Here is a 25,417-nt window from a genome sequence, read left to right as displayed (position 1 = left end):
AGGTTGGATGACCCCGTTCATCGAGAAATTACAAGAGAAGATCACCATCCATGAAAAAGAACAAAATAACAATTAAAATTTTATTCCTTTTGCTTCCGCCGAGATACTCTTTTTGGACACGTTTACTTTATTCATTTCCTTGATTTCTTTCCTTTTTGGATGTTGGACACATGTATATTCCTTTTCATTTAATTATTGAATGATTCTTTCTTTTGATTTATTATTATGTGTATTTATTATCATTGATGATTAAACCGTGGATCTTGTAACTGTGTATCGCACCCACGGGTTGTCGGGCGGGACCGATACCTGCGGGTGGGGTGTGACACCAATAGTGTGGTGAGAGAGTGGTGACCTAATCCCCCAGCCATGGTGTGATGTGACACCCCTATACCGCCGGATCCAAACAGAGGTAGCCAATCAGTGAGGGATCAAAGTGATGAGACTTCCCAAAGGAGGCTGGTGTTACGATTTAATGCGTTGTCTACCATAGAGACTAGCACTTGTTAGAGTATAGGAGGCACACTTGCATAATACATCACTCCATTCATTTACATTCATATTTCACCCTTGGTATATGTATTGGATGCATGATTGGATGCATAATATGTGATCTTGTTGACCTCACTGAGTTTTATGGAACTCATTCCTTGAAGATGTATTTCTTTTAGACTCTTTTACAAGTTATGAAGATTCTACCATTATGGAGTATGCGCCGCTAACCAAATCGTATGACATCCTGGTAGGTGGAGATGTGGAGACCCATGGGGACATGTGTCCATGCTTGGACTGCTCATACGATGTTTAGCGCTTGTGATTTTCGTTTGATTATTTGAGGTGTGACAGAGTCTAACCGAAATCGTGTAACTCTCTTTTGGGAAATCGAAGGGTTAAACTAATTTCTCTTAAATCTTTTTTGTTGATGTTGAGACTTCTGTTGTTTGATATTCACTTCTCCCTTAACTCTGATTTTACCTTTGTTTATCTTTTCGGAGGACTATAATAACTTTGTTGAATGTTGTCATTTTATTCTTTTGCTCTTTGGATTATGCTATATTGTATTATGGTTATGCATTGACTGCAAATCTAGATCATGTAATGAGTATCACACCCACAGGTATTCAGGCGTGTCCAAAACCGGTTGGGTGGGATGTGACACAATAAAAGTTCAATTATAAAAAGAATACCTTTACATAACACAAACAATGGTACCTCCCCAATACAATTTCCTATAAAATCTTTTTCTTTTCTTATTCACTAACCCTCTTGTATGGACCCTTCATTTAATATAACTCTTTAATAGGGAGTGTACCATGAAAATCTATATATATGATAACTATGGACTTTTATTATCCTTTTTCCTTGTGTGCATGTATTGTCGTAGAATTATGAAGGGTTGAGACCTTGGAATCCATTTATTCTCTATTGATTTTCCTTCCTACATCAATCTTTCTTTTGTCTCGGTTTATATAGAAACGGATCCCATTGCATAACCATTCGTTTCTTGTATTGGAATGAATTATCATCATACTAAGGAAGGTTAACTCTTCTTATTACAAACAACCCTTAAAGGTTTTCTTATCTCAACTCAAGTCAAAACGTATCCCATCACAAAAGTATGCCCTCTAGATATATTAGGAACGTGTCACTGTCATACAAAAGAGGGTTGAGATTTCATTACCTTTATTGGGTTTGGTTTTTCCGTTCATTCCATAATCAATTTTAGTTCAAGGTAGTGATACAATCCTCTCATCTCATTCTCCACTCTTTAACCCTACTAGATATATTGCATTCTAACCTCGAGGAGTGGTTCAGTTGGCAAAAGACCAACGCTTCCGCATAGGAGGTTAGAGTTCGAATCCCCTCGGGGCCAAGAGTGAAGCCCCTTTCTATATTAATTATATAAAAGCTCCATTGAGGATGTAATCGGGGTGCGTGCAAGTTAGTCCGGATGAACCTCAGATAAAAAATATATATATAAAAAAAAATGAAATATATTGCATGAGGCATTCATTACAGTTCCTCTACATTTTTTCATTAGTCTATCAATTATTTATATCATTTCTAGTCTATAAACATATCATTATCATTCCATTCTATTAGCATACCTTTGTTATAATCATACCCTACCATACCATTTCATAATCATATCCATGTCCTTCTATCCCATAAGCATAATATGCCAATATCATTTCCATTACATGGATATAATCATGTCATAAATGTTTTTTTTTCTTCTCATTCCATAGGCATAATCACGTCATAATGTCATTTTCATTCTAACATAATCTTATTATAACTATATTATTTTATTTCATAATCATAATCATGCTATAGCATCAACATAACCATAACATTTCCATTCCATACACTTTAATATATCTCTTTCATTCCATAAGCATATAACTATATTATACCCTCTAACATAGTTATTACACTGTCATTTCATACACATAGCCATTACAGTTCTATTCTATAAACATATTCAAGGGATTTATCATTAACTTGGGTTATCAACATATCAAATATTTCCAAGATCTATCAATCTCTCTTAAGCTTAGGTTATACATGACCCAATCATAAATTCAGCATGGTCTAGCTGCATGCCACACTTAGCAATCATCATAAACATGAAAATCTAACCAAAGCAAAGAGAGAAATTAACTTAGAGAAAGCATGCGAGACCCATAGCCCTTCTCTCTCTCCTTCCTCTTCTTATCCTCTCATTTTTCCTCTTTTCATTTCTTATTTTCTTCCTTCTCTTTCTTGTTTTCCCTTTTATTAATCCTTTATTTTGTTAATGAATTTTTTTTTGCATTTGACACCTCCTCCTCAACGTGGAGGGAGAAGAGAGAGGCAGTGACGTGGAGAGGTGAGGTGTCTCCCCTGTCTCCTTCCACCACACTTTCTTTTCTTTAGAATATATTATATGTTACACATATTGTAATATATATATATATATATATATATATATATATATATATATATATATATATATATATATATATATATATATATATATATATATATATCATACTACTATAATAAAAGCATGTACTCTACCTTTTTCGCAAATCTTTTTCTGTCCTTTGCTGTCCTTAGAATTTTTCTAAATACCAATAATGTTGTACCATTTGTTATTTCCTTAGTTATTTATTTAAGGATAATTTGGACATTGTATCATGAATTATTATGAATTTATCTTTAATTTTAATCCCGATTTCTCTCGTGACCTCTTTCAATCTGTCTCAAACTCTGTCGCTCTATCCCTCTGACTCTCGAACTCTCTCTGAATCTCTCTCTAAATCACCACTATATCTCACGACCTCTCTCAATCTCAGTCTCTCGCTCTCTATATCCCTCTCCCTCTCGAATTCGCTTTGAATCCCTCTCGATCTCTCTGAATCTATGTATTTGTTATCTCATTGCAGAAAAGGCCGAATGATATAGAAGGACGATGGGGGAAGATGGAAGATGGATCGATAATCGATCTCAGAAGATCGGAATGATCGATTTCTTAGGGTTTCCAGTTGGTATCTACAAGAGGTAGGCGGAAACCAATCTCTTCTGTTTAGTTATCTTTGTTAATAATTCTCCTCTTTTTATCGTATAATAAGCTCGGGTTTTTGGAAATCAGGATTAGAAACCTATAGAGTACGAATGCGTGAGATCTAGGGTTGCAAATTTATAATATTGGAGACCATTGAGCGAAAATCTTCACTAATTTTAATTCTCTCAATCTCAGTCTCTCTCTCTATATATATTTTATTTGTTTGCTTTTTGTTTTTGTTAAGTTTCAGGTCGTCTGATCAGAAAATTATGCATATTCTGGGGTTTCCTTCTCAGTAAGAATTGAGAAGAAGCGAAAGCCTACTACTCCAATATGAATGGCAAGCGTCTGAAGTTTCAATTTTGAAGCAGTATAATCGGTAACCATGATCCTTAGGGTTTTTTAAATCCTTATCTTTGCAAACTATTATTACCAGGCTTGCGATTGAAACTGTAATTCTTGTGAGGGGATTTAGATATGTGTGGGACAATAAGGTTTGTAATTCCTGATGAAGCAAAATTTTGTTTATGATAAAGCGTCGAAGAAGTCAAGATGGGATTTCGCGTATGAGCTTGATCAAAAAGTCAACGCGGTTCATGAGGTAAATTTGTGTTCACCAGCTACCGGTTGGATTCGATTACTTTTCTTGAGAGATTAATTCAAAATCAAAATCTGATTAAGAGTGTAGCAGAATTACAACTGTATAGAAGAATTGAGATGTGTAAATTTTCCTTCACTTTATCTTTCAATTCAGCAAGCAACCCAATTAATGGAGTCGTTCAACTCCGCAACTGCAAGCCTAGGTTGCGAAGTTTCAACTAAAGCAGGTTTTTAAATTTGGAGTTATTGAGTATTCCTACTAGAAATAGGACTGAAGAGTAAAAGGATAACTGCAGGCAATTACCCCATGTGGATGGTTATGCAATTTTGATAGTCTCCCCTTAGGATTAGGAAAAGTTTCAATCAAAGTTTTAGAAGATTTTAATGATTAGTTGTGACTAGGCAGAACTCTCATGAGAAACACTTTGAATATGACTTCTAGAAGAAAAGAAGAATAGCTGAAGGAGTTTTTAAGGTAGCAACTTACCTGTGAGAGTTCAGGATGAAGTAGGGGACTTATGTTTTATGATGGTTTGGTGAGGCAGCCGAGTGAATTGAGTATTTTGGGTAAGAGAACATTGAGATTTAGATGGATTACTATTCTATAGTTTTGTCTTTTAGCCAACGCATGTTACAGATCTGCATGGATTTTGCTTGATGTGGCATTGCTCCAAGCAACCAACGGTTAGATTTAAATTTTTATGTTTAAATTAAATCCCAAAGGAATCATTCGAGACATGGATTCCGTCTTCAACCTTTGGAAAGGTTCAACGAACAGTGAAGAAAACGAGAAAAAATTTCCAAGTGAAAAATGCCTCCCTTTCCCGGCTCTGGAGCAATTCCACCATCGCTGGCATTAATTTCAGGTTCAATGATACTTGCAGATATTGCGGCACCAAGTACTACTGGATCTGTTCTCGCTGCCAATCTGAACCTTGTTGCTACCAAGAACCAATCAACACAACTGGTAACAGCGCATCACTGCAGCAAAATTATTTTCTTGGTTGTTCAATGGCTCTTCAACTACCAGTTGCTCGTATCAATCAAGGGATGTTCAGTTTAATCGACACTTGCATCCATTGCAAAGCCTTATATTACATCATGTAGACCCATTCTTGCCGCCGATTTGAATCTTCTTGCGGCTCAAACAACCAAGGATTAAGCTTGGAAACATAAATGATGGAACTGCTCCAGAGCAGTTCTTGGGATTATAAACTATTTCCATCTTCTCCTTGCAGCATTCAAGATCCACTGAGGCTTCATACCATGATCTGTATACAAAGACAAAAGCACAATTGTACTTAGTTACCCTTTTCCCCAATAAGGCTGCTACTGAGTTAAACATCTTCTAATTTTATTTATTTATTTATTTTTTTGTATGAACAGTTAGACATCTGTTGATCATCCACAATCCATCAAATTATACAAAAATGTCAAAGATGCTACTCGGATTTTGTGTTCAAGTGTTTCTTTTAGTGCTTGATTGATCAGATTTTGTTTAATCTTTCTAATAATTTAGTCCCACTCTGTTTAAATGCCCATTGAGGTTTTTGTTTATTGATGCTCAGTTAGTGACTTAATTATATCTTCCAGAGAATCCTACTATTTCTTGGTCATAAGTTTCTGTTTCATATTCTGTAATTTAGTCTATATTTAAGCACGATTGTGGAACTGCTCCAGAGCGATTTTTCTAGAATCACTTAAAAAATTTCTTTTTCTTCTGTTTACCTTCAGGTTGGCAAATCCACCTGTCAAATGATTCCTTTGGTCCATTAGCTGGGTTTGAGTCACTTGAACCATTTGAGTTAGGTGAAAATTCGTTTAGTATCACTTGTTGTATTTATTACACAGCCTATGACTGAAGTTTAATTTAAGCATAAAATTTAAATCTAACCTCCTAAACTTTTCACGTATGTTCATCTAGATTTTTATAATCCCTGGTGGGTCATTTTAGTTACAATGCTTTTAATTTTTCTCACCAAGTCCGTTTATATCATGTTATCTCAACCGTAAGACTCCCTTGTACTTTCAACCCAAGATGCACAACCTTTGATCTCCTAACTTTTCTAATGTCTCTTCAAGGACCCAAGAGCCCTGAGGGCTTGCTAGCTTTCGAACTTCACTACAGAGCGGATCCGATTCGAGATACTACCGAACTACTACGAGAAGCAGCAGCAGAGAGCAGCCTCTAAGAAAGAATTTCAAGATAAATCTCTCAGAAGAAGAAATATAATGAAACTTTATGGTTGTTGTTCGTCGAAATTCATTAAGGCAAAACGTCTGGCCACACATGAAAAACTTTGCCAGTCTATGAAATTCCAAGATGCATTGGAGTTACTAGATTCCAATGAAGATATATTCATGAAGTTTCTGCAAACTTGCCTTCAACGTCGAACCTGGTTATCTCAACGGCGACGCCACCACCGAAGATAATTCATGGAGGCGTTCGAAGAAGTAGCGATGCTCAATGATGGGCGAGTTCATGTACGTTTTTCCTTTTGTGGAAATTGAAGAGTGCTCTCAAAAAGTCAGGGTGTTTATCGATCCGCCATTACATTCATATCATTGGATTCATTCAGTCTCTTTGAGTAAAAAGAGAAAGAAAGCATGTTGTACTGAGCGTGGAAAAGGGCATTAAGCTTCGTAGCAATAATTCGGCTGTGACGCCATTAGCGGATTTGCGAGTGTTCTTGAACCGCGGACGACGCAGAATTGCTACTCTAATGCGTAGAGCTAATCCTTCCCTGGCTTTCACTGCCTGATCTTGCTTCTGTCTCATCAACCTGCAAAACTCTCATCCGAATATCCCGAATAATCAATGCCAGGAGAATTTCAGATGCAACGAGAAGCATCGAAGTGAATCACATCCCATTCCTCAACTCTAAGCCAAGACAGTTTGAGGATTCGAATATGTTGACATTAAATTCTTTTACGAATTATATTCGCCCATGGAAAAGAGGAACTGCGTCCCGGCCGCTATATTAACAAGAACAACAAGTTTGAAGTGATTCAGTCATGCTTTACTCGGTCTCCTTAGTGACGAGTCATTTAGATAGAATCTGCAGAAAGATTCATGCATCTTCAGAATGGAGTATTCTCCAACCAAAGCCACCTCACATGTGTTGCTGAAGCGTTATAATTGTGATGCTCCCAAAGTTCACATAAACCATCGAACTGGGTCCTATGGAATCAAGCCATTCAACACCACACAAATTCTTCTTTTCATAAATTGGACACAATGGACTTGAAGCTTCTCATATATAATTTGATCCAAATCAATGGATCAATGGAAGAGGGCCAATGCTTTAAGCTCAAGGCAACATTGTTGACAATGAATCTGTGGCGTACTTCTCAAGGTCATCAAAGAATGCCACATCGAAGCTACATACTTCCACATCAAATTATAACCATATGATTCTTGAAGTCAACTGTATTGAAAAGAAGCAAGATCTTCATATTCAAGCAGGTTTAGAAACCTATGAGTCGACCACAATCACTCCGCTCAACCGACATTGGAAGGACGCTACTCGACCAGATCAATAACTCTACTCGACTAGCATTGGGAAGAAAATGAGCTTCACAAATGAGTAAGACCCATTAAAGTCTTCGGGCTTCCTGAATAAGACCTATGAAATTAAGCATAAAAAAGAAAAGACCTAAAATTATATATACAACACAATAAGTGACGTGCATTTGCACGTGCACATTTTACTAGTATATATATATATATATATATATATATATATATATATATATATATATATATATATATATATATATATATATATACATATATATATATATATATATATATATATATATATATATATATATATATTATAATATATTATTTTATATATTTGTTGCATAATTAAAACATTCATGAGTGACCACTTTTATGGATTTGTAAGCCCATTTTAATTCTTTGCATGGGCCTCACTTGGGCATCTAATCGTTGGTGCCTTTGAGTTCAAAAAATTATATTGATTATTTCTCTACTTTCAGTTCAGTTTAATTCTATTGTATATAAGTCTCACGGACAAAACTGTATTTAGACCGTTTTGGATGTGAAACCCATTTTCATTTCATATCTTTATCATTCAACGACCTTTGGGTTCCTTGACAAATCATGTAGGTCGATATTTTTTACTCAAGACAAAGGGACCATTACCAATGTTAATCCTGCAGTCATTAGATCCAATATCCAATATCGTACCTTTAAAATTAACTTCTTTATTTAGGGCATCCGATGTTCCCTTTGCCGGTTCAAAGTCATCCAATCACGGTGAATTGGGCAAAATCAGTTTATTACCTCATGGACTGGACATTCAAAATGTGGGTATTGCACTACTTACCAAATCACAAATGGAGGTACTAAACAGGGTTTTCAAAAACCAAGATCAATCTTTCTGAGAGCCAAATAAGAGTCAAGTGCAGGGCTAAATAGATGTAATGACCTTCTCACAATTGGAGCAAGAGAAGGAGCAGGTAAAGAAAAGGTAGTTAGTGTCTTGAAAGCTGTTCCAACAAAGAATGCAGTTGGAGCTAACGGGAAGGTGGTTAGTACAACTAAAGAAATGGATAAAAAATGGACAGGGTCAAAATGAACATAAGCGCTGGAGAACAAATGGAGAATGCTTTGTGCATGTTTTCCTCTGATTTAAATCAGTAGAAGACCTAATTTCTGATTTGAGAAAAATAGCATCCAGATTTAACACCAGATTGGGTCATTTGAAGGGAAAGTTGCAAAAGAACCAATAAACATAACTAATAAACAGTGCTTCATCATCAACAGGACCTGAATCGTTGAGGTTCTTGTAGTCCTTTATCATGAAGGGCATGTGAGAACTTGAAAAACAAAAATGTCAATGTATTGAAGAAGCTAGATGCCAATTACACCCCCCCCCCCCCCCCACAAAAAAAGAAAAAGAGAAAGGGAAGCTAGATGCCGAAAACAAAACTAGTTCAGAAGCAGTCCTTGCCTGAATCTGACGGGAGCTAGCTTCTTTTGTCATGATTTTGATTATCTGCCATTAGAATGGATAATTAATTAACCTTCTACTTCTTGATCCCTCATCTGCCAAAACAGGACGACACAGTTACACCATCAGTCAAGATTCTCATATTGCATCTCAAAGTATAACGCAGACTATACATGATTTAAAAATAACATTGCAAATTCATCATGCTTAGTGGTGAATAAACTCCAATAGAATCCATATTGCCTAGAAATGTGCCAGTGCAACCACTGATACTGGAAGAGCACCAATTGGGTTTCTAGTCCAGATGTGATCTAATTAAGGGTTTGAAATAACACCACGTTAGTGAGCCATACATTCATCGTAACTAGAAGTCTAGAACATGGTTACACTTGACAGGGCTCATATCACTAAGGACCAATACCTGTCCATTTAAAGAAGCTGTTTAACAGCTTTCAAGGCCAAAGTAGAGTCAAGAAAGCTAGCACTCTCCCTTATTGAAAAAGGTCTGCAAGAACAAACAAAAGACTGACTACCCAGTCGACCTTAGAGACAAACCCATAACCAAAAGGAATTTTGAAGTAAACATAAAACTACCCTTTCAGTACATGTGTAGAGGTTGTGAAACCTAAATTAGTTATTAAGACTCAATTACCGTAACTTAGAACACTTAGTCAACCTTCTTTGTGTGGAGATGCTCAGCCTAATAAAAAAGGTAAAATGCCTAATAACCCTTGACTTAAAAGTAAACTAACATATTTTCATACTATCTACCCTCATTTTGGGCCCACAAAGATGCTCATTACAGCTTAAACACAAGTTTTTAAGGGCCCATGACCTAAGTAACTAAACTAAAATGCTCAATTTGGTGGTGGATCTGCATCGCCCTTTCTTCTCCAATTGATACACATCTCCCTATGCCAGGGTTTTATTTCTGGTGGGGGTGGTGGTGGTTGTTTCTGTTTTTCAACCTGAGACCCACTTGAGACCTCTCCTAAGACTTGATAGCACTCCATCCATCTACTGCTGTTGTAGTTGCTGAAAAGGCTCCAAATACCATTGGATTTTGAGTTTCGCCAAGGAACCTGCTTTTATTTTGATCCCAAGATCTTAGCATTCATTGATCAACTTTGGTTAGTATTTCGAAGATCAAACTAGCACCCCATGACATCCACCTAACAGAAGTCTGGAGGCTATCCAGACCTTGGTTTGTCAGATATGAAGCATCTCCAATTTCTTTCCCAAATTCAAGAACTGAGAGATTCTCAGATTAACAACCAACTTGGTCTGGGATTTTGAGAACTGAATCCCCTCTTCAAGGCCTCCATTTGATGCTGACTTGGTGTACATCAGACTGGGTTTGTCTAATTTTGTAACTAATTTATGAGTTCAGTTTCTAATTGATGTTTGTAATATCAGCATTTGTCCATTGTTCTCATCTGACTTTTTCAGGAGTTAATCACCCCTTTGAGACTGACCAGTAAGAGTTTGAAGCTCATCAACTGTGACTTCTGATTTTGGTTACAGAGATTCCCCTGGTTTACCCCGTCACAGGCCTGCAGTAGCTACTGCTGCTGTTTGTTAATCCTTGGGGCTGGAGTTATCCAACTCTATTACCAGGCATTGCTAGAAGGTAGTAAGAGTTAATTAATCTACTTGATCTATTATAGGGAGTCATCATATAATATATAAACTAAACCAGTGTTTGATTTGAGTGGCTTTTTACTGAGTGGGTTAGTTTATCTGACACCTAGCTTACAATAATGTTGAGTCCTCTACAATATAGATCCACCCCTGCTTGTCCTTTCTTGCCACTTGAGAAGACCAAAAATAAAAATAACATAATAATAATAATAATAGTAATGGAATAAAGTACAGAGTTTACTGACAGCATGACTCTGGGTTCTTTCTCTTGTCAATATTACTATCATGGCCCCTAGTGTTACTACTATATTGGGAGAAGGTTTACGCCGATGGGCCACCCGAGGTTCTTTATACAGGCAGCCTTTATGAGCCACCTGGAGCTGATGCGCACATTAGGCTTTTAATCATGTATTGCTTTTTAATTATTCCATAAGGCGATGGAGGTGAGGAGAAGAGAAAATCATATATAACAGTCTTTGGGCCTATCTTTCAATGGACAGGTAAATTTTAGTAAGTGTAGTTGCAGGATCTCTACATTATGTATATATACACAACTATATTGGTTGATGCTGGCAGGGCCAGTTCAGTTTTTTTTTTTTTTCTTTTTCTTTTGGGAGGCTGTTTCTTTTTATTTTATTATTTTATTTTAAATAGAACAACAGTGCTAAATTCCTCTGCAAGAGGAAAACAAGATCCTGCCGTAAAGACCTGCAACATGTGCTCTTTCCCACACCACAGCCTTCTACTTTTAAAGGGTACTTGCTGGGTCACCAAGGTTCTTTAGGCAAGATTCTAGTTGCCTCAGACAGGTTAAGCCAGGACTGGCTAGTTAGCATAAGGAAAGAAACATAGAAAAAGTAATAACAAGACCACCTGTCACCAAGTGCAGGGGCACGACTGTATGCATGCTTGTTGGTTATGTGGTCTGATAGAAACATAAGAGAATACACAAAGAAAAATAAAATGTTTCTGGTTAGGGATCTACATACTAAAAAGTAAAAACTATCTTAGGGGTTCCCTTTTAGGTCGCCCTTTAAAAGAAAGAGAAAGATATAAGGAGAAAATAGTACCTTTATTAATACTAGTCTATATGTACAGAGACTCAAAACACTTCTTACAAAGAGACTCATGCTAGAACTGGAGGAAACAGGAGAGAACTCAAGGAAGGCTCAAGGCTTCTATTCACTCTATGCCCTAACTAATAGCAAACCCTCTTATTTATACAGGACTCTCAATGGTGGACTTAAATCTTCTTTCAATCAACTTCACCACATTTTTGTCTTAAAATGACAAAAATACCCTTATACTATACAGGACATAAATACCCTTATAGATGTCTTTTCATCATTGCAAGTGTGTGCTGGATAAGCTTGTAGTCGCTTAGTGCAATGACAAAAATATCATTCTTTTGTCTTTAGAACTTAGTCAAAGGCATTCCACATGTTTTAAGAACACTATTTTCCTTACGGACTGAGTCCATCTTAGCTAAGCTTAAATAATCTTCTCAATTCTCTGGTGGCTGGATCTTTTTAGCTGCTTCTAGGGCATGAGATATCATACTGCTCATCATCTTTTCAACATAATCCTTAGTAATAATATTAACATCTTCAATATTCTACTGGTGACTTGATCTTGGATCTTGCTGATTGGTGACTTGGACCTCGATCTTGTCTTGGTTCTCCTAATCTTGACTTTAATTTTGTATCCTTGCATCTTTCTCAAACATCTAGTGGTGAAGTTCATCAATATAACGAGCTTTTGTAGATAGTTCCATATTTGACAATGGTTACAGATAAAAACTCTCTTCAATGTCAAGCACTATCTTCAAGCCTGAAATTGGAGAGGTCCTAATCTTGGGGGGGAATGTAGAAATTCGGACCAAAAGTCATTCTTGCTTTTGTGAGAGCTTCCTTGAGAGTTTGGAATCCTTTATAATAAGGCTTTTCAACATCTTTTATCCTCTAAACGAGTTCTTCTCACGAATAAAACACTCTATTAAGACGTCCATTGTACACAACATAAAAACTGTAGTAGTTGTTTTTCTTAGTTCTAAGATCTTCAAAACAATCAAAAGTCCATTGAGAACTATAATGAAGTAAGACATCTTGCTGTGATCTTTTAGACACTAGTGGAAAGAGATCCACAGATTGTCTAGTAGACATCGTTCATCTTGTGTCAGAGCTACTTCGATCTGAAGGTAAGATGGCTTGGCGGAGATCTTTTGAGATAAGTATTCCTTATCAAGAGGCAATCTTGTTTTTGCTGAATCTTTGCAAAACTATCTTGGCCTACAATGTTTGATGGAGTGTCTTGGCCATAATCTTGGGAGAGGTTTGAGGCACAGAGACTCCCATAAGGATCTTGAATAAATCTTGTGGTGGCTCAAAAGCCATATTCTCAGGGTTTTTTCCTATGTATCTGGGAGGTTTTGAAGTCATATCCATGGAACAAAATTCGACCGAAATTAACGAAATTTCGGTTGTATGCCTGCACTTTTCCAAATCGAAATGAAATACAAGGACAGATACAAAAAGTGTCCCATATCGTATTGTATCGACCAAAATTTCGGTCAATATGATACGAAATATCGACTTGATATGATATCGAGCCGAAACGACACAATGGAATGCTATAAAGTGTCCATTTTCGACCTATCGTCAATTTCGAGCCTACCGAGCAATATCGCCTCAGACATTTCAACCCTCTTTTCAAATTTTTTTATTTCTCTTGATTTCATCCCTCTTTTCACCTAATTTCTACAACTCCATTTCATTCAAACACTAGATTTGCTCCTCTATTTGTGCATTTTCTCAAATCTTGCAAGGTGAGTAACCAACTTTCTCATTTTTTTTATTTTTGTTTTGTTTGTGCCTTAAATCTTCTTGGATAACTTCCAAATTTAAGTATGTTTACTTTAAAGTGTTGATCTATGAATTTCTAGTGTCAAAATTAATTTTTTATTCTTCTTATCTGTTATTAAAAATTATTTAGTAAATTATGTATATTGCTAAAAATGTATATGTATAGTAGATGTATGAGCTTCAAATTAATGTATGTGAGAGTTGAGACACCATATTGTTGTGATGGTGTTGAGTCAATTTTTTTCTTCTTCTTTTAATTATATAATTTTACTGTATTTAATATATATTTAAATAATTTAAATATTAAAAAAACTAATTAATTTCTATTTTAAATTTAAAAATAGGAGAGTATTAGTGGAAGCATGTATGCAATTTTTTAAGCATGTTGTGGAGCCTTTTAAGATAATTAGTGTGTATTTTTTATATTTTTAAATTATTTATATATTAAAAAATACATATTTTTTTATATTTAAAAAAAGGAGGTTATTATTAGAAGCATGTATGTGGAGCATATTGTGGTTTTCAAGGTACTTAATGTATATTTCTTGTATCAGACACTCTCTTTCTTGTATTTGGTAGCATTCTTGCTTCTTCTCATGTATAGTATATACTTAGATGTTACATTTTCAATGATTTTTGGTAAACTAGTAATTTTATAGTGTTTATTATGCTTAAAATAGGTACTATGCAAGAATCCAAATCATTGAGTCAATTTGAGGCCCGAAATTGAAGTTACAATTGTCAGGAAAAAAGTGTCCAGTTTCGGTCGAAATTTCGACTGAAACATAGGAATTTTGGCCTTTTGCAAGGTCCAAATTCCAATTTCAACCGAAATTTGTTCCTTGGTCATATCTACAAAGTTATTCTTCTTTAGCAAATAAATATCTGGAAAAAAACATATGCTACTAAATTATTTCTCCTTTAATATGATGTATTTTTATCTTGTATCCTTGTTGATAGAAGTATCTTTTAGCAATAGCCATCTCCTCTGCCTTATTCTTTTTTCATTTAGTTTATGGTAAAAACTAATAATAGCTTCACAATCTTTTTGTAAGGTAAAAATTTTTATTTGCTAGAAATATCTCAAAAGCATCCAATCCTTTTAAGATTGCATATATTTCGTAATCCAATGATGCTAGACTTACTGCCTATTTTCTTTGAGCCTTGTTTTGAACTGCTTAATTGACGCTGCTTTTTCTCTTCATTGCTGCCGCTTTGTCGTCTTGTGTGCCTTATTGCCGCCTAGACACTAAAGCAATTGTTTTTTTTACATTTAGTACATGATATTTTTTTTTTTAAATCAAAATTTATTCTACAAAGCTGAATATAAATTTAATAGCTTAGTCATTTCGGAATCAAGGCCCAAATTGCAAAGGAACTCCGATGCCCAAAGTGAAGCATGAGCCATACTCAACATCGAGAATCAATGAATCATTAAATGGACAAATGACTTGGAAATTGGAATAATGAGATCCTTAATTTATCGTGTTGGCTTTGTTAGTACATAGTTATTGTTATGCTGCTTGATAAGATGAACTTATGTTTGTGTTCTTTGTTAGTACATAGTCATTGTTATGGTTTGATAAGATTAACTTATGTTTGTGTTCTTTTTTTGGATAATTTTTCATAATTATGATTCTTGAATGCTTTCTTTTTTTGATGAATATGACTATTGAATGTTTGTTTAACTTATTATCGAAAGCAATTGTCTTAAAAAGTAGGTTAAAGTAGTTGTATTGAAAAAATTTGACCCAACTGCTTTGATTGCCTTATTGCCGCCTAGGCGCCACTTTGTGGCCTAATCACCAAGGCAAAGCCCGCCTTGACAACCTTGATTTCAAGCTCGAAAATATCTTGCATGACACTAAAGAGAGAGTTCTTTTCTGTGACCATCTTGAAATTCTCACAAGGGTTATCAAAGTCTAAATATAGAACTATTCACAAAAGCTCGTTATATTAATGAACTTCAGCAGCAAATGTCCTAGAAAGATGCAAAGATGGTAGAATTAAAGGCAAGATTAGGAGAACCAAGACAAGATCAAGGTCCAAGTTACCAATCAGCAAAACCAAGACAAGATCCAAGATCAGGGCCTAGAGTGAATAGAAGCCCCGAGCCTTCCTTGAGTTCTCTCCTATTTTCTCCAATCCTAACGTCAGTCCCTTTGTAAGAAGTGTCCGAGTCTCTAGACAAACAAACTAGTATTAATAAAGGTACTATTTTCTACCTCATATCTTTCTCTTTCCTTCAAGGGGCAACCCAAAAGGGAATCCCTAAGTAGTTTTTAGTATGTAGATCCCTCACAAATTTTTTTATATTTTTCTTTGTATATTCTCTTATGTTTCTATCGGACCACATAACTGATGAGCATGCCTACAGTCATGCATCTGCTCTTGGTGAAGGGTGGTGTTCTTATAACTTTTTCTGTGTATATATCTTAGAGTATAATATCTATTTTCTAGCTTTTATTAACTAGTTTCTTACTTAGATTAGGATTGGCTTGTTTCAATACAAGGATGTTGCTGAATATTAAAGAGACAGATTGAAGAAAATAGTTATTGATGAAACCGTGAGATACAGTGAGTGAGAAGCACTAGCTAAGAGGATGACAGGCTGAAAATAGCTGATCCTATTCCCACACCCCTCAAGGCCACCTTTCTCTTCTAAAGCCCTTTCTTCCCCTAGTTTGAGGATGACACTTGCATTATCTATTCCTTCTTCCACTTGTTCTTTTCTTTCCTTTTTTTCTTTTCCTAATTTCGTTTTTGTTGGGGTTTTTTTTTTTTTTTTTTTTGGGGGGGGGGGGGGGGGGGGATAAATTTCTTCCACATCCATCCTGACAGAAAACCTAATGCAGAGTTCACTTAACGGATACCTAGTTTTAATGAAGCTTCTAGGCCAGCATTAGACTTTTGAATTTTCAATTTTCCATGTGAGTTTATCCCCACAAAACCAGACAAAAATTTCCTCATCTTAGCATCTTAAATCCCAAACCTAAGAATAAGGGTTCTGAATGATTAAGATCCACATTGCTTGGGATGCATATTGCTTAAGGTAACAGATGGAGAAAGGGTTTCCCTCCTCTTTCATATTACACCAGGAATGCTTAGAAACACATTTTCAGTTGCTTTTTGATGCCGAAACAACAAAGAACAACAAAGAGACAAGGCCAAACAGAAGAATGGATAGAAAAGTGGGAGAACATTTGTCTTTCAAAGGTTTCTTCAGAAACAACAATATTCAGCTGCTCTCCAAAAGACGCACAAACATGATTTTATTGTGCCAAGAAACCCTAAAACAAAAAAAACATAAATTACAAAAATGCCACTGAAAACAGTAAAATGCCCAAAACGCCCTCAAAACAATCCCGAAACCCAAAAAAATGACGCCCATCATTGTGACGCTGTGAGTTCTTCTCACAAACTCGGTTTGGATCAATGTGACAAAATTCAGCCCATTCTGAGTCCAAGACCCCGAGATACCCCATGTGCCACCCCATATGCATCACTTTTGTTCTACCTAAAGGAACTAATCTTGATGAGTATAATAACCACAACTGCTGCCACAAAGATTCAATATTGGAAGGAGGAGATCCAGATTGTTCAGAATGTCATGGGTACACCATGAACATTGACAATACTTGGTACAAATGCAGAACTACCATTAACATTTCATTAGTGCCAAGGCTGGCTCAATTTTTTTTCTTCTTAAAATTCAAGTAAGTCTAAAGGTGCTTTCATGCAAATGCTCCACACATGGTAGTTAACTATTTCTGGTGCACAAAACCCTTAATGTCTGCAACGTTGATGCAACAGATAGCCAAGGACCAACAAATATCAACAAAAAGTATTATCCCATCCTAGTACTGGCTATATATATATCAAGGAAATTTGTTGGATGACCAACTTGACTCTTATTGAGACCAACATGCGGATGGCTTAGTGTTTCCGACAGTTCAGATGGATGGCTATGAAGCTACAAAACATGAACACACTATTCATCTGAAATGAATGGTACATACCTCAGTATCCTTTTCCAGTCTTCTGTATCTGAATAGGTAGCCAAATGCTGTTTGCATGTCAGAAATTAAAGTACCACTGCTAAGGGCTGAGATGGACTCCAAACTAAAAAAAAAAACCTCAAAAACAGCCTGAGATCTTCTAATACACAACCAACACAAACCTCCGCCCCCACTTGAAATGTGCAGCACATGCCTGGAACAGCAACAGGAATGCTGGAACTCCCATAATGGGCAAAGTAACCTAACAAACAGCTAGTAGAACACCAAAGAAACAAGATAATAAGGGGTTTAATAACACATTCTGTGAATAGTGTTACCTATATCAAAGCTTCTTCATGATTTCTTCCTTCGCACGCACATAGTAAGTCATTCTCTGGGTCGAGGTTATGGCTTCTTCAAATTTTTTATTCTTGAATGCATCCCCAAAGGATTTGGACCAACTTTCTACCTTTTCTTGCATCTGAATCATTAAAAGAAAAAAACAAGATGTTTATTTCAGTTAAATAAATATATATATCATATAGAATAGTATAAGACAGCAAAACGTTGCAAATGTATGACTTATTTGGTTTCTATATTGGTAGATTTTAACCATCCAATCAGACCCTTTCCAAATTATCCACCATCTGCTTGCTGGAACTTTAAAAGAAAAATGCGGGACTTTAGGGTCCAAACCGTTTCACCCTAAGCAAATTATGTATACGCCTTGCAGTTGCAAAATGTTGCGTCTATACAGCATTATTTATTTATTTAATCACAAGAGTTCCCCGATGTTTCAAATTTTATAACAACTGTTACCCTACCATGTATAAATGGGTTTGTCTGCACAGTCCAGTTTAAAATTGGCAAGGTAAATCTGCACACAAAATGTTAGATCCAGACATGTAGGAGCCTAGGAGGACGGTTGGTATAAATTTTGAAACACCAGGGGAACATTCTCTTAGTTTATTGTTTCCTGGAAAATCTTCTTGGTGGGATCCATAGAATGCTAAGTTGTATTCCTGAAGCAATTGTGAACATCCAAGTGCATGAGGCCCCCGCTACTGCAGGATCTAGGAGGGAAAGCATTTGCAGCCTAACTTCCTGCTTCGCAGGAGAGGCTGTTCAAAGTTTTGGAACAACAAAAGGTTGAAACCAAGCAACTTAGTTGTTGCACCAAGGCTCACCCACCATTCCTAAGAAATTGCCTTACTAAATAAACCCATTTTTCCTAAGCAGTATCCAATTTTACCTGGCATTGGATTTTATTTAATGACTGAGTATCATCAGCCTCTTCAACAGCTTCCCTGATCTCCATAATCTGCGACAAACCTTGATTTAGAAGCATAAATTTAACTTGGAACTTGAAAGTACAAACTAAATCACCATTTCAGTACCATTAAGTTTACAGATGTTCAAAGTAAACAATCAAAACCTAGTGATATTGTTATATAAACTTCAGATGCATTAAACATTTATTGGTATCAATGACCTCAATATCCATACTAAATTGTAATTGGCAGATACAATGAGCAGGAACTTGTTGGATTCTATGCTGACCTCTGTCCTGCTCACTGGATGGATCTTGCAATCAAGGATTCAAGCTCCATCCTGTTTTTTCCAAGCTAAATGGTTATTGGAGGACAAAATAAGCAGGAAACATTAGATTGCTACAGCCAATCTTTATCTTAGTTCAATGGATGGGCCTTGCGACCAAGGACCTAAGCTCCCTCTGTGTATCACAAGGTAAAAGGACTGTTGTCCTCAACCTTGATAAAGGAAGAAACCTAATACATGATAACTTGGAGAGAATACAATTCTTTTACAGGTTACCTCTGCCAAAAATTGTGGGTCTGAAATTCTTGCTTCTTCGTCCACATGTACACCCTCTAGTTGTAACTGCCAAGGGTATTTGATTAAAAATAAAACAAAAAATAAAGAAAAGGTATATGAATGATTGTGGATCACAAATATAGCACAGATGACCAAAAGTTAGCTACTTCATACTTCAATAGATGCAACTAATGCTGCTAATCTAGATTTAAATTTAGATCTCTTAATGTAATCAATCAGCATTCCTACATCATTAACTTCAGTTCACTACACTTACGCAAGCAACCAACTAAAAGTACCATAAACCACAGCTACTTCAATCTATACATATACATATACATATGTATATGTATATGTATGCCGGCAATTTTAAAGACCTGCACATATCCAACCAGAAACAACACACAGAAGGGAAGGGATGCAGATCTTGCTGGAAATAAATAACTAAATAAAATAAAAAACCTAAGAGTGGAGATTTCAGATTTACTTGGTTTTTTGGCCCAGGCATTCTCAATCCTCTTCCAACAAATCAGATAAGGATCATACAATGTTATTGTTTTTACTTGAGAGATAAAATTACAAGAACTCAAAAAGCTATTATACATAGATAAAAGGAACCTGTTTTTGAAGGCCCCAAAACCAAAACAACCATTAGCAATTGATGATAATATTCTAATGAATTTTATGTCAAATATTTGAAAAAGTAATTCTGCAAGTCATATGTAAGAGACTCAATTATATGCACATCTGGATTTGCTCTTTCTGGGATTCATTACCACTTGCTTTGTTCAAAAAAGGAATCGGATATAAGCAACCATGTATGAATAGGTTTGACTCATGGCTATAGCGAGTTGCTAAGACAATTCCCATCAATCATTCTCATTCAATGGTCTATCACTGCTGCCTAATTTTGCTCCGAATTCCTTTGTTGCTATCAGCTGGTCTCTAGTAGCTTTAAAAAAGAATGATGGGCAACTGGCAAGCCCCTAAATGACCACTCAGAATGTCTACCATTTAACTAAGTAATCTAAAGATTGTCTTGTCAGTTAAGTTTAGCCTGGAATTTTTTTTTCTTATCTCTTATGAATAACAGACATTATGAGACAGAGAAAGCAAAGATTACATAAACAAGATGAATGCCAACAACAGAGAAAACAGCGGTCCTCCAGACCAGTAGAAGATATCAAACAATGCAGGCTTCCCATGAAGGTGAAAATGGTGGGGGTGTGCGTGTAAGTGTTTTGGGGTAGATGTGCTTGCACAGGTACGTTTTCAGTACGGTAGTAGTAGCTGTTGGACGAATAGCATTATGGGTGTCTATGGCTCTGTGCATGTCAGGATCTGTGTCCAGATGCCAGACATGCACGATATAGCTTTTGATGCTATCTTGTAAAGTCCAGCAAATATAAGTAGAAGTGCACGAAATCTTAAAGCATATCAGTACAGGAATAAAGACACCGGAAATGAAAGTTCCTACCATGTATACTGCCCTCGATAATGGGTTCCCCAGTGTTCGGTAGGCTTCAATTACTCGAGCAGACTGTTCAGCAGCATACTCTTTTTCCTTCTACAATGGAAAACAAACATTAACCATAATTATATACTGAACATTAAAAAACAAAAATAAAAGAGAGATTGCAATATACATCCAGATACCTCAGATTTCGAATGAACTAAATCAGGGTGCAGTTTCTTTTGCCAATCTTTGTATTTCCTCTCGAGACTAGCATCCTTAATTTCATATGTTTTGTCCCTGAAATAATTTAAATGAAAACCTCAACATATCAGAAACGATTGCCTACAACAAGATTTTTATTTCGTAAATGTTTAATTTATTGATCCAATTCATGCACTTTTACATCAAGCCATAAATAGATAAGAATTAGCATTGACGGTATGAGTAGCACAAGAAGACATTTTCTCATGCACTTCTTCATCAAGCCATAAATAGATAAGAATTAGCATTGAACGGTATGAGTTAGCACAAGAAGATATTTTCTTAGAAAAAATGACATAAAAGACTTAAGCAAATCAACAGAAGAGACTGAAGAAATCCTGTTAGGAATACATACAAATCAAATATCTGGAAGTAATCAACGGACGTATCAACTGGTTGAACGCTTTTACATGTCTCGCAAGAAAGAAATGGTCTTGACATCGGAACGGCGCCGCAGTTCCAGCATCTACTAACGCCTCCATCAACCGAAGCCGAGCAAAAACTCTTACTAGAGAAACTACAGATCTCTGTGAAGCTATCTCCGCATCGTCGATAAGTTGAATTCTTTACGAATTCGTAAGAAAACGAGCAAACTCCGGAAGATTCGAACTTGGGATAGAAACCATTAGAGAAGCTAGATGCTGAACGAAAGTTTCTGCGCAAGGCACCCGAAGCTAATTCCCAAAATTTCCTATTCGACATGTTCTTTTCTGTAGATTTTCAGGGGTTTAAATTCCACGTTAATTCAAGCAAGGGGACTAAAATGAGGAAACTCTCCTCTGTGAGGGTGACCCAGTTGCAGCGGCAGTACCCGATTCCAGATCATCTATACGGACTCGTAGGCTTCTTTTTTTCATTTATCTGCACATATTTTGTTACAATGGTCCTGACCGTGGTACATTTTTTTTTTTCCCCCGAAACAAAATAGTAGCGATAATATTAACCAAAAGAAGTTAGGTCATGGAACCGATACACACGAGAAGAATCCACAATAAACAAAGTTGGTATACCCCACTAGGATCTATCTAAAGATAACTTACAAGCACCCTTAGTAAAGAAATCAGCAAAGCCATTGTCATTTCGAAGGATATAACTAAAAAAACCCTAGAAAGAAAGAACAACGTTTCAAAATATATATATATATTTTTTTTTTTTGATAATAAAGAAAAATGTATTAGTTAATAATGCATAACATCAAAGTCTGCATTTGTGAATGCAGTGATGGATGAATCTACGGTACTAGTCCTGCTTGCAGCATTTAGAGCTAGATGGTTAAAGTAATGTAGGAGTGTTGGGGATTTAAAGTTACAAAACGACGCTCCTCGAGCGTTAGATAAAATATTAATAAAGTCTCTTATCATGATCAAAGGCCACGTTGTTGTTTGTGGTTTGGCCAGTCCTTCCAGGGCCTTGCTTCGGTTGCACCAAATCTCTTTGATATCCAAGTTTGTTGATTTTGCCCAACTGATTCTCAAAATATGTACAACTAAACTAAGACACATCCAATCTAAAGATGATTGGAGACCTTGGAGAGCACTAACAATAGGTAAACAGTCCGAAAGAATATGCAAATCAACCGCTCCTAAAGAGGAGTCCAAAATGATGCCATCTCTAATGGCTTCAAGTTCAACTAAGGTTGCTGAAGCACTATGTCCACATCTACTTTGAGCTGTTACAAAACCACCATTATAGTCCCACATGATGCACCCTCTACCTCCTTTGTTTAAAATACTATCCCAAGATCCATCAACAAAAATTTGAAGGAGAGCAAGTTCTTCAGAAATGATATGACTTTTTGTTCGAGCATGTGTCAATCAAAACATTAGTTTCGGTGATATTTTAAGCCAAAATAACACTTTTAGCGTGTATGTTATTCACAAAATAGGTAGACAACAAAATTCAGGCCAAAATGACCTTATATATACCTTGAAACTGGGATTCGATTTTTCAATAACACCTTACCAAAAATCGGCTTGACATTTTGCCTTGTCGGTGGTGTCAGTAGTTTTATTTTGAAAGCTGAGGTTCATCCGAGCACAAATGAGGCAACATTTTTTGTTTTTTGTTTTTTTTTTTAAGCTGAGGTTCATCCAAGCCAGCTTGCGCACACCTTGATTACATCCTCGGGGGGAGATGATGTCTACAAGGATCGAATCCACAACATCTTCACTAAGAAGTATGGATCTCTACCACTCTACCAATCCTGCTTTGGCAATGAAACAACATTTCGAACCTTGGACATAACTAATTTTTTCTCTTTTTACCCAAAATAAAATAAAATAACTATGCTCAAACAATTATCGAAAAAGAAAAGAAAAGGGGGTGGGGGTTGGGGGTTGGGACTAAAGGGAAAGACCAAAATTGTGCTTAGACCACCATATATTGATGAAAATATTGGAACATGATTATGGAAAAGAACATCATTCTTAGGAAAGACTATTAACAAATGCATACTCAAAGGATATGTTTATGGTTTTTCTAGCTTTGAGAAGCAAAAATGACGGTTAAAACTTAAAACCGTTTTGTTTCGCAAGATTTTTGCAACATAAATTAAAATTTATTAATAATTTTGCTTCAAGAGACACTTTCAATGCAAAAACAAATAGCTATTCATTTGTTTCTTGAAGGAAAATTTTGGTGGGTTGGGTTTAAACAAAAAAATTTTAGTAAGGATATTAATGAAATCTACTCTAAACATAACAACCCTGCTAAAATTCTTTCAATACTTTGATAGAGTTCTTCCATTTGTGCGTGGCAGGAAGAGGAGTGGAGGACGAGTGTTGGAGTTGGAGGAGGATGACAAGAGTTGGAGTTGGAGGAGGGTTTTAAATTAGAGTTCTAGGAGCAATACAAGAGATAAACTCGTTGGTTCAAGCTCCAACACAGGAGAGATTTGACCAAATTATTATAATTAAACTATATTGGTAAGTATGAAAATTTAATGGATATTTATAACTTGACAAATATTGGTTTAAAGTCTACAGTGGCATTCTCGTAAATTTGATTATTAATTTCAAATTTGTTTCAAGAAACAGATTTTATCAAACGCCTATCGTTATTTTTTCTATTCGTAGAAGCAAGTTTAATCAAACGCCATAAATTGTTTTTGGTATTTCTCAAAGCAAAAACACTTGGTGGATTATCAGACTAGACAGGTCCGAACTAGGCTTTTACTAAAAAAGAAAAGTGGGAACTATTATAATTATTAATTTATTTCTGCCTTCTTTGAAATTATTAATCCAAGTTTAGATTTTACTTAGAAACCCAATTTTAAGCATCTTTATATTTTTTTTTGAAAACCTCAAAATAACCCTATACACTTTTGGAACAAAAACAGCCCAAATCGTGAATGTGTAATCTTGTTGCTTTTGTTTTTTATTTTTGAAACAAATCGGTGCTTTGTCATAGTGTTGAACCCATTCTCACAAAAGAACACTTATCTTGAAGAAACACAACCTCTTCACAAACCCCAAAAACTCTTTCTTCTTTTCTTGTTTCCTTCTTGTTTTTTGGTTACAGAAATGTTCTAAGATTTCAACACCTAGTAAAACAATGAAATGATAGAAAGAGGAAAAACTATTTCTCACCTAAAAGCATGGAAGTGGAATAGAAGCATTACCATACGACCTCCTAATAGCTTATAATTTTACTTTTATGCCTAATATCATTTAAGGCTCTCTTTGGTATGGTTTACATTTATGATTTCATCTATAAACATAAATAGATGCATTTGGTATGCATTTGGTATGATTTATGACCATTGTTTCTCATTAAAATAAATTGATTCATACATAAATTCATAAATAGACCAATATTAATTTATGAATTATTATTATAAACAGTTAATTTTTGTTTATGCGGGTACCATTTATGAACATGTACGGAATCACTACTTAAATAAGGGTAAAAAAGTAAATTTACAAAAAATTAGAATAGAACTTTGTTTTTTTTCTCTATTTAACCTCCACATTGCTCCCATTTCTACTTTAACAATATTTTTAAAATATTAAAAAACTACCCAATCCAATAAAAGTGAGTCAAAATCAAAACTAAAGTGCATATATATTTCACAAATAAACCGAAAACCAAACTAGTGATATGTAATATATTATTCACCCAATAATACCAAACATATTTTTTATTATATAATATATTATGTTTATTAGGAACCAAATGAAAATTATTTATTATTCATAACCTATTATCATAAGTGATTTTTCATAAATAGGTAATAG

At 35.6% G+C, this 25,417-nt stretch overlaps 1 protein-coding gene across 5 annotated transcripts; it reads right to left on the bottom strand.

The window, feature by feature from the left end:
• Positions 1 to 9,054: 9,054 nt before the first annotated feature.
• On the bottom strand, positions 9,055 to 22,000 carry LOC149024504 (DNAJ heat shock N-terminal domain-containing protein). 5 transcript variants are annotated; one of them, XR_016171649.1, is made up of 8 exons: positions 21,538 to 22,000; positions 21,122 to 21,218; positions 20,943 to 21,032; positions 19,466 to 19,531; positions 18,885 to 18,953; positions 17,971 to 18,113; positions 17,654 to 17,846; positions 9,055 to 9,227 (listed from the first exon to the last, which is right to left on the bottom strand). XR_016171649.1 is itself a non-coding variant. In XM_089144738.1 (7 exons), exons 1-6 carry the CDS (start codon positions 21,882 to 21,884, stop codon positions 17,976 to 17,978), a joined length of 807 nt encoding a protein of 268 aa, XP_089000864.1. In that variant the 5' UTR covers positions 21,885 to 22,000; the 3' UTR covers positions 9,058 to 9,227; positions 17,971 to 17,975. The 5 variants fall into 5 exon arrangements, 2 of the variants coding, with proteins under 2 accessions (XP_089000864.1, XP_089000863.1); XR_016171648.1 differs by having other exon boundaries at positions 17,654 to 18,113; XM_089144738.1 differs by lacking the exon at positions 17,654 to 17,846 and having other exon boundaries at positions 9,058 to 9,227.
• Positions 22,001 to 25,417: the final 3,417 nt, after the last annotated feature.

The sequence above is a fragment of the Hakea prostrata genome, chromosome 2, assembly GCF_041222555.1.
Source record: "Hakea prostrata isolate BN-2017 chromosome 2, UWA_Hpros_2, whole genome shotgun sequence".
Classification (NCBI taxonomy): domain Eukaryota; kingdom Viridiplantae; phylum Streptophyta; class Magnoliopsida; order Proteales; family Proteaceae; genus Hakea; species Hakea prostrata.
This window is presented reverse-complemented; position numbering and strand designations above follow the sequence as displayed.